General features: G+C 35.3%; 1 protein-coding gene across 2 annotated transcripts; it reads left to right on the top strand.

Moving 5' to 3' along the window:
* Positions 1 to 5,989: 5,989 nt before the first annotated feature.
* On the top strand, positions 5,990 to 9,915 carry LOC114399044 (ribosomal RNA-processing protein 8-like). Of its 2 annotated transcripts, XM_028361141.1 has the most exons (9): positions 5,990 to 6,330; positions 6,431 to 6,492; positions 6,707 to 6,758; positions 7,494 to 7,608; positions 7,705 to 7,799; positions 9,090 to 9,196; positions 9,284 to 9,398; positions 9,477 to 9,521; positions 9,627 to 9,915. In XM_028361141.1, the coding sequence occupies exons 1-9, from the start codon at positions 6,205 to 6,207 to the stop codon at positions 9,696 to 9,698; spliced, it is 789 nt and encodes a 262-aa protein (XP_028216942.1). In that variant the 5' UTR covers positions 5,990 to 6,204; the 3' UTR covers positions 9,699 to 9,915. The 2 variants fall into 2 exon arrangements, with proteins under 2 accessions (XP_028216942.1, XP_028216943.1); XM_028361142.1 differs by lacking the exon at positions 9,477 to 9,521.
* The last annotated feature ends 331 nt before the right edge of the window (positions 9,916 to 10,246 follow it).

Below are 10,246 nucleotides of genomic sequence, written 5' to 3'. Positions count from 1 at the left end.
TTAAGTACAGAGGAGCATGCGCTTAGCTGAGAAGGACTCGCTTAGCGCTCATATTGTCGCAATGAATCTTGCTTAGCTGCCATGACTGGCGCTTAGCTTCATCAACCTCAGTTATGGCTGTAAGGAATTGCGCTTGGCGACAATAGGTCACGCTTAGCCACGGATAAGCTGTCGCTTAGCGATCAGGCTAAAGCTTAGCTGAATTCAGATCAAATTGAAGTTAGCTTAGCTCAATCTTGGCCAGCTTAGCGGACCAAATCAGCCTCAGATGCAAGGGTTGGGCACTAAGCGCTTGAGACTCGCAACTTAGTGCATGAACAAAGATACGCTTAGCGCGAGGCTTGCGCTTAGCGAAAGGACTATTTTTCAGAAAATTTTTCTAAGTTATTTTTCAGTCCTTTTTCCAAGAAATCGAAACCCTTATGTTAAACATTCAAAGATTGGCTGATATACTCCTATCTACAGATTATATAGCAAGTTCCAAATGATTTAAATGCATGAAAAATAAAAATTAAAACTGGGTTGCCTCCCAGGAAGCGCTTCTTTTAACGTCATTAGCTTGACGCTTTTACCTCACTGGGTGATCTTATGTTTTGGTTCCTATTTTCAAAACCTCTTGACCTCCTTCTATTACCTATAAGCAAACATTGTGTTCTAGAGCAGGCTTGTCTTCAACAAACAAATCAAAATCAATTTTCTGATCTTCAAAACCTAGCTCCAACTTCCTCTTCCCCATATTAACTATGCAGCTTGCGGTCAACATGAATGGCCTTCCCAATATTACAAGGATGTCAGTATCTTCAGAGATATCCATTACCACAAAGTCTGCCGGGAAGATAAAATGTTTTACTCTGACCGACACATCTTCAATTACTCCATATGGTCAGGTAATGGAGCAGTCAGCTAATTGTAAAGTCATTCGAGTGGGCATTATTTCCAACTCTCCCAATCTTCTACACATGGAGAGTGGCATCAAATTGATACTGGCTCCCAGGTCAATAAGATCTTTTACCACATTGACTTCTCCAATTGAAAAAGCAATAGTTACACTCCCAGGATCTTTATGCTTGGGTGGAAGGATCTTCTGGATCACAGCACTGCAATTTCCTTCCACTATGATGTTTTCCTGATGAATATATTTATGCTTCCTTGTTAACATATCTTTCAAAAATTTAGAGTAGAGTGGCATCTGCTGCAAAGCCTCTCCGAAGGGCATGGTTATTTCCAGTTTCCTGAAAATATCTAAAAATCTCACCTGATGACGATCTTTTTCTTTCTTGGAAGGTACCACAGGATATGGTACTTCCACACCTTCATCCATAGCTTTTTCACTCCTACTCTTCTTTGCATTCTTATTATTTTTTTCTTCTTTTTCATTTTTTTCATTTTCTATTTCTTTTTCTACTTCTTTTTCTTTTTCTTGGTCCTTCAATTCTTTATTCTTGACCATTATTTGTTCCTCTTTTTCTTGATTACTTTCACCTCTCACCTCATTTTTCTTGCCATCAGTACTTTTTTTGTTAGCAGTTTTCTTCTTATGCACAACACTATCCTCATCCTCAACCTCCACAAACCTTTTACTCCTTTTCATCACAGCTTTGCATTCCTCCTTGGGATTTTGTTCTGTATTTGCCACAAAACTATTGAATGACTTGTCAGCTATTTGCTTGGCTAGTTGTCCCACCTGGACCTCAAGGTTCTTTAGTGCTGACTCAGTGCTTTTATGATTTGACATTGTTACCTGCATAAACTGAGTCAAGGTCTCCTCCAGCTTAGTAGTTCTTTGGAATATGTTAGGTCCTTGTTGGATTGGCTTGTTTGAAGGCCCACTCTGGTCTTTGTTGAACTGATTGTCAGGGTGTGTCCTCCACTGTCCTTGTTGATTATATGAACCCTGCTGGAAGCCTGAAAATCCTCCTTGAGTATACCCTTGTCGCTATTGATTTCCCATATAATGAATTTCTTGAGTTTTTTCTTCAGTGGGAATACATTGGCCTGTTTCATGAGCCTCACCACAGATGGTACAACCTGTAACCTGCAAAACAGAAGAGTGTGTAGGTTGACCCATAGACAACTTAGTTGGCACCTTACCAAGTGTTTCTGTTAAAATCTCAAGTTTCTTTGAAAGCAACTTGTTTTGTGCCAATAAAGCGTCATGTGATGATAACTCTATCATGCTTTTCTTCGTGGGTTGGTGGGTTCTGTCTTGTAGAATGGCATGATCGTTGGCTGACATGTTCTTAATTAGCTCAGTTGCTTCTTCGGGGGTCTTCAGTTCTATCTTTCCCCCTACAAAAGCATCTAACAGTTGCTTGGTTTGTGGTGTCAGCCCATCTATAAACATATTCAATTGGATTGGCTCGGAAAACCCATGAGTGGGAGTTCTTCTCAACAAGCCTCTGAATCTCTCCAATGCTTCACTCAGAGATTCATCAGGAAACTGATGAAATGAAGAGATTGCAGCTTTCCCTTCTGCAATCTTGGACTCCGAGAAGTATTTCTTTAGGAACTTTTCAACAACTTCTTCCCAGGTTTTCAGACTGTTGCCCTTGAATGAGTGGAGCCACCTCTTAGCTTCCCCTGCCAATGAGAATGAGAATAGGCTGAGCCTAATAGCTTCGTCTGGTACATCGACAATCTTAACAGTGTTACATATTTCAATGAATGTTGCCAAGTGTGCATAGGGGTCTTCATTAGGTAATCCTTGAAATAAGTTCCCCTGTATTAAATGAATTAAGGAATATGAATAGTTGATGTTGTTAGCTTGCACTTCAGGACGTGCAATGCTAGTGAAAAATTGTGGTACTGAACTACTTGAATAATCCTCAAGGGTAATCCTCTGGTCATGCTCTTCTGCCATGGTAATGGCTTTAGGTAATTGAGTGGTAGATTCCTTTGATGATGGTGAACCAGGTGATAATAAGTCTCCTCCTCAAGAATGGATGCAACTATTTATGTCTTGCAGAAGTTTCCTTCTCCTCTCGGCCCTGTTCCTTCGCAATGTAGTTTCAATTTCTAAGTCCAAAGGAACTAAATTTCCTATGGGAGATCTATGCATATACAATACTAACAGAACAACAGTTTTCCAATTAAACAAAAAAAGACAAAAAGGAATTAAGAACAAATATTCACGAAAACAATCAAAGAATATCAAATAAAGAATAGACACCTAAAAACGAGCTAACTTCCCAAATAAAAAAAAGTTCCCCAGCAACGGCGCCAAAAACTTGTTCGGCTTCCGGCAAGTGCACCGGATCACACAAGTAGTATAAAACGGTAAGAACCGAGCATCGAACACTCGGGGAACTTGTGTTATTTGGTAAGCTATTTCAGCAAATAGGTGTCTGGTGTGTAAAAGTAAGTGTGAATATGAACAGGTGTATAAATTATCTGTGCAAAAAGAAAGAAAATCACGCGAGAGAAATGATGTGTAAAAACAAGTAGAGAACATGTTGGTCTTCCTAATAGGTGCCTGATGCTAAAAAGATATTCTCTATCTAACAATGCTCATGTGTTCTTATGGTGTCTCCTAAGATACTAAACCCCGATTGCTCATGATAGTTTAGCCTAATCCTGATCAAGCATCGTCTGCATATTCCTCTTGTAAGACTAAACTCAACCAGGACTGCATTAAGACACACATACTCAACTAACTTATTCCACCCCGATTCCTTGTGAAAGCATGACAACTCAACCCTGCACTATCAAGGACTTTATAGTCAGACCAATTTCCATTGTTGAATGACCATAACAAAACATGCATCTACGTGATCAAGGTAAAGGCATATTGGAATGAAAAGCAGGTAGCACAGAGAACACACAAAACATCATTAAATAGATAGAAATATATTTACATTAGGTACCTACAGGGAAGAACCAACAGAGGATTTAGCTTTCCATACCAGGAAGCCTTCTTAACAACAAAGAGAAGAACAAGATGAAAGATTGCAAAAATACAAGTGGTGAGGATGTCTCATTCACCTCTAGGATCTCACAATCACTCACAAACTCATCTCAAGCTCTCAAACCGGCTCCTGCTTCAAGCTTTGGTCTCTGCAGATCTTCACACAGCAAAATCTCTCAAAACTCTCTGAAACTTGGACCTTTCTCTCTCGAGAAACCCTAGACATGCAAAGCTCTGAATCCCAGTCCAAACTCTCTTCACAAAATCTGATTTCAGGCTTAAATAGGTGGCCTTGTTCGTGCTCGTGCGCTTAGCGCACTTATGGACCGCTTAGCGCACATTAGTGAGTTTTGGCTTAGCGCGCCTTTCTTGCTTAGTGGATGAACTGAAGCGATGCGCTTAGTGAGATGAAGCGGTGCGCTTAGCAAACCAGTACAACTCATCTTCTTCTGGATTCTTCCTCTCGCTTAGCCCAGGAGTGTTGCGCTTAGCGGACGCTCGCTAAGCCAGCAGATTGGCTTAGCGAGAAGGTGAAAACAACACTTTACAAGGCTTGCCTAATTAGACTGAAATTGAGAGAAAATGATTATTAAACACACAAAATGAAAATACTAAGTATTTATTACCTATAGTTAACAGAAAATACTTATAACACTACAAAATAACCATAAATTGGGTGAGTTTGATACAATTTGTACAAGTTTTTTACACAAAAGTTAGTCGTTTTCACTGACTAACAGTGGCAAAGGCGAGGTGCAGTTGTGGTGAAATGGTGATGGTGGAGGTAGCAGCGAGCGACAACGGTGGTATGATGATGGTGGTTAGAATGTGTTTTTTTAAAACTAAAAACCAAATTCAGACAAAAAAAAATCTTTGCTTTGATAATAAGTGAAATTATTTTGAAATTGAGTTAAAAATCAATTCAGCTTCGTTTTTGCCCAATGCATTTTGTTTTGAAATTGCATTTAAAAACCAAAAATTAGAAACTCACAACCACCCCAAAAAAGACCTTTAATTTTAAGGATTTCACCTTGATCCATTAAAAGTTGTAAGATTTGTCCTTTTGTTAATTTATCACACTAACTAAATTGACTTGGTAATACATGACAAACTGAGAGATCTCACGCTAACTAAAATTGAAGTCATTAGTGCCAAAAGTTGATGGAGGGACCAATTTGATCTTACAAAGACATTATATAGGATCAAAGCAAAACTTTTAAACCAAACTAAATTGGATAAAAAAAATTTATAAATAAGACCAAAATTTTACTTTACCATTATAAAATTATAACTTTGATTTTGATTTTCTTCTTTTATTTATAATTTTAAATTTTCTATTTACTTCCAAATAAATCATTGATGTTGTCAAGAAGCAAATTTGGTGAAGCATTTTAAAAAGTAAGTGAGTAATTGTACTTAAAGGTTAAGTGAACATGAGAGACTAAAATAATTATGTTGTAATGCCAAATTTTTATTAAAAAAATTATTTATTTATTATTATTCTTTTAAGTTTTAAATTTAATTTTTTAAAATAATAAAAAATATTACTCCACACATAATTTATCATATGCATGCACTAGTTTAATATAAAAATATTATTTTATTAAGATAAATATTTATTTTCATTCCTGAACGTTTAGAGATTCATCTTCGAAAGATGAAAATTTAAATAACAAACATAATATTGATTATTAAATACTTAAAAAATTAAGAAAACAAACATAAGTCAGAATAAAGATAATAATAAGCATAATATTAATTAATAATTATAATTTTTCTATTGTTTAAAATTTTTAATATGACAACATTAGGTTGTAACAAAAAATTTTAGAGATGAATTTTAATTTTTGAGATTCAATCCATCCATCTAATTGCATACATAGTTAATGATTATTCATTACTTTTCAAAATTCAATATATCAAAATTAATCCAACTTATTTTTTTATTTATATCTAGATTAAAAAAATTTCTAATAATCAAAATCTGATCCAAAATCAAAATTTAAAATTTAAGCTTTAACATTTATAAAAAGAATATAATTTTTTTTTTTAAGTTTTAAATAAAATTTATAGAAAACAAAATATTTTCTGTTTGGCACTTCTGCAAAGCTCAAACTCTCGGACTCAAACAGACAGCACGACGAAACCTAGCAGCCTCACGCCCTCATCGCAGCAGGGACCTAGCCGTCGCCGGAGACGCACTGAGTCTGAGAGCAGCGGTGACTAAATCAGGTTTGTCAAAGAGGAAAAGGAGAGTTACGATTCAGGTTTGAAGCACTAAATCAATCAAAATTGTAGCAATGGGTGAGAGCAAGAAACGAAAGAGACACAGAAACAAACGTGGTGGTAAGGAGGAGCAACCGGTTCTTCCTTCTCCTTGTGCTAAGCGCACAAAGCTGAAGGAACCCTCTTCCTTTCTTCAAAAGGCACGCATACCCAAAAACCCAACCATTCATATATTTATTAAATTTTATTTTATTTTATTTTATTTTAAGGTTTGATGAGAATGGTGTTTGTTTGTCGCAGATGCGAGCAAGGTTGTCTGGTGGGCATTTCAGGATGATTAATGAAAAGCTCTACACTTGCACGTATGCTGTGTTGTGTTTTTTCTTTTCTTTTCTTTTTTTAGTTTGCTTCCTGCACTTTGAATGCTTTTAGACCCATAAATTTAGACCATTTATGCTTTTTAATCGTTATTGCTTCAACGCTTTGGGTTTTGTTACTTTTTTTTTTATATATAAATTTGTGTTTTTGTATCATTTTGATTGTTGAGTCTTGACAAAAGTTAAGGGTTCTTTTCAGTGGGGAGGAGGCGCTAGATTATTTCAAGGAAGAACCTTCGCTATTTGATGTGGTAAGGGCTGTTTTGATTGACATTCTTTAAAGATAAATTATTGTGTCATTGTTTCCGTGTCGTTGAACCAAGACTGGCTGCTCCTTTGTTAAGGCAAAATGTTCAAGCATATCACCTTGACAAGTACTTTTACACTTGCATACACTGAAAAGTTTTTTTTTTTTCCTTCTTATTTTGTTACTTTCATGTTGCATCTAAGGCCCTATTTCAAAATGTATAATACACTTGAATTAATGGAAGAACATTAAACTGAAAGTTTATAACAATTGTAGACTCCTGAAATTTTAATGACCCGCATTTGCAGTATAAAATACAAATAAAATGGGTGAATAACACTCACTTTCCTTGAGGATCATTGAAACTTTGCCTGGTGACATTACATTGACCTACTTCAGTCCTTTTGTTTTAGTAGGAACGGTATAGGGTGTTATGTTGTAAATAAATTACAAGAAGTGTGTGTAGGGTCAAAAAAAGGGAGGGGTATTGGGCTTGGAATTAACAAAAAAAAAGTTGGATTTAAAATTCACACACAAACATTTTTTCAGGCCATATTTGTTTGCGTTGATAGAATAGTGACTGAACTCGATATCCTCTTCTATATTAGTCTAATCCTTTAAGCTTGTTTCAGTTCTTCTGGCATATTAGTGCATTCACCAACTTAACATTGAGATGTAATGGTTTGAATATCTCATTTTTATTGGCTTGTCTCAATTTGTCTTTCATTTATCTGTCTAGTATCATACAGGATACAAAACACAAATGTCAAATTGGCCAGAACAGCCAGTTAATGTAATTATTAAGTGGCTGAAAAAACAGAGCCTTTCTTTTGTTGTTGCCGATTTTGGTTGTGGTGAGAAGTTACTCTGATCTTATTGTTAATTATAACTTTTACCTGATAGCCAAGTTCTTTTTGCTCATTGCTACTGCTTTCATGTTTCCATTTTAGGGGAAGCACTCATTGCTAAAAGTGTGAAGAATGAAGTATTCTCTCTAGATCTTGTCTCCAATGATCCAAATGTAATTGCTTGCAACATGGAAAATGTATGTTTTCTTATTGTAAGGTTAATAGTAGTGCACATTGAAGTAGACTTTCATAGCAATTGGACAGTAGTAATCTTATTTGTCATCCTTTCCTTTATAAATCACAATTTATGACTTATTGCTATAAGTGTGAAGAATGAAGTCTTCTCTCTAGATCTTGTCTCCAATTATCCAAATGTAATTGCTTGCAACATGGAAAATGTATGTTTTCTTATTGTAAGGCTAATAGTAGTGCACATTGAAGTAGACTTTCATAGCAATTGGACAGTAGTAATCTTGTTTGTCATCCTACAGTAGTAATCTTATTTGCCATCCTTTCCTTTATAAATCACAATTTATGTAGAAAGACAGTTTATGCCTTCTGTTGCTGTTTATTTCACATGAGTGTATAGTGTGTAGTTTCGTTTATTTGGAAAATAAAAGCGTTATCTGCTCATTATATTTATGAAATATAAAGATTATGATATGCTGTTATTACAGGTAACATGTTACAAAACTAATGCAACTGGTCATGCTTGAGATTTGTATCTTTCATTCCTCCTAGTCAAATAATAGGCTGACATATATTTCTTGTGAGTGGGATTGCATTTACAGTTTTACATAGGGTGTAAATGATCTGAGCCATTTGTGAAAATTCTGGCTTGGCTCTTCAAATGTTCGATCAAACTCATTTGTTTAAGATAGTAAACAAACTCAAGTTTGATATTGACTCAGTTATTTAATTGAGCCAGGCCCAAGCTGACTCCTTTATTATACACTAAACGGCAAGAACTATGTTGTTTCCTGCTATCCTAATTATAATTTTGGATACTTTCAAGCATGAAAATTTTTCGTAAATTGCTGATAGATATTGGTTCAACATATAACTGAAAGTTGGAAATTTTTGTTGAATATCCTCCTCCAACACTAGATCAATGGGTATCTGGGATCAAAAAGAGCAAGAATGATATACAATGGTGTCTTCCCCTAAGTAGTACTCAAGAACTTGGTCTCTCCCACAGTCCCACCCAAAACTAATTGCCTTCCCTTAAATTCTGTGCTTCTGTTTTTGGCAGGTTAACTGCTATCAGTTTTCCTTTAAGGCCTGCTTCTAACTAAAAATGCCTAACTAATGGGCTGGCTCACTTGATGTCTATTTAACAGTTGCCTTGTGTCAAATTCCATGTACATGAATTCCAAAATATGTGAAGTGCATCCCATAAGGAAGAACAGTCTTAAAGCTTTTTATTTTAACATTTCATGGTTATATTACTTACAAGTGTACATACTCCTGCTGTGAATTATTGGCAGACTCCCCTTGACTCCTCATCTGTTGACGTCGCCATCTTCTGTCTTTCATTGATGGGAACCAACTACCAAAGTTACCTCGAAGAATCGTACAGACTGCTCAAGCCAGGGTTTGTTTTCTTTCGTATGGATTTTAGCTGTTCAGGCTGGACATTGCTTCCCTACTCAGGATTTGACTTAGTATAGTTTTTGAACAGTGGCTGGCTTTTGATAGCAGAAGTAAAGAGCAGGTTTGATCCAAATACTGGAGGAGCAGACCCTAAAAAGTTCTCAAATGCTATTTCCGAGCTAGGTTTCAGCTCTGTAAAACAGGTGTGGATTTGTTCATTTCGTTACCACAACAAATAAACATGGAATTAGGTTGTGCTAACTGATATCTATTCCGTGCAGGACTTCTCAAATAAAATGTTTATTTTGTTTTTCTTCACAAAAAAGGTGTACTGCTTATTGCAGTGAATAATGTGATTTCATTTAGCTTTTGTTATTTAATATTAGCAGTGTATGGTCATCATTACTGATTCAGCTTACTCTTGTGCGTAGGAAAATCAAATTTCTAAGCGGAAGGAAATTGAATGGCCAATGCTTAAACCTTGTTTGTACAAGCGTAGATGAGATTATAATAATTTTTTCCTTTTTTGGTGTATTCAATGTCATCTGGATGAGAGTTAAACATTTTTTTTTTTTTTTTCTTTTAGATCAGCATGGTTAGTAAATCATCAAAGTTATTGTAGTAATTGGTTTCTCGGCCTCATTATTATTCTTTGATTTTAAGTGCGTATGGGGAGTTTGCTTGGTTTACAAATTTGCTACGACCGTTTATTGAATATCAGATAGGGTGACTTCACTTAAATATGTTTTTTCCTTTGGATTATGGACGGGTTTAAATGCTTTTCGTCTTGAATATATCACAATTTTTAGTCTTTATAAAAATTTATTTTTTATTTTTACATTTGATATGATAAAATAATGTTTTATTTTCTCGTGTTTATAAGTTTTTAGTGAGGGATTAAAACTACGTTTTCTTAAATACAAAGATTAAAAATGAATAGCTTTTTATAGGTAATAAAAAATTGTAAAATAATGTTAAAAAAAGAAAGATTAATCCTTGATGTTTTTATTGCATAAGGAAAAGTAATAAACCTAAACGTGTTTGGATAAGG

This window comes from Glycine soja, chromosome 19 (genome assembly GCF_004193775.1).
Source record: "Glycine soja cultivar W05 chromosome 19, ASM419377v2, whole genome shotgun sequence".
Taxonomy (NCBI): Eukaryota; Viridiplantae; Streptophyta; class Magnoliopsida; order Fabales; family Fabaceae; genus Glycine; species Glycine soja.
This window is presented reverse-complemented; position numbering and strand designations above follow the sequence as displayed.

What these genes read in the sequence shown, in the direction of transcription:
- LOC114399044 (XM_028361141.1), top strand. Translation starts at nt 6,205, where the DNA reads ATGGGTGAGAGCAAGAAACGAAAGAGACACAGAAACAAACGTGGTGGT. An exon ending in CCTCTTCCTTTCTTCAAAAG is followed by an intron (nt 6,331 to 6,430) that starts GCACGCATACCC and finishes TGTTTGTCGCAG; the next exon opens with ATGCGAGCAAGGTTGTCTGG. An exon ending in TGTTGCCGATTTTGGTTGTG is followed by an intron (nt 7,609 to 7,704) that starts GTGAGAAGTTAC and finishes TTTCCATTTTAG; the next exon opens with GGGAAGCACTCATTGCTAAA.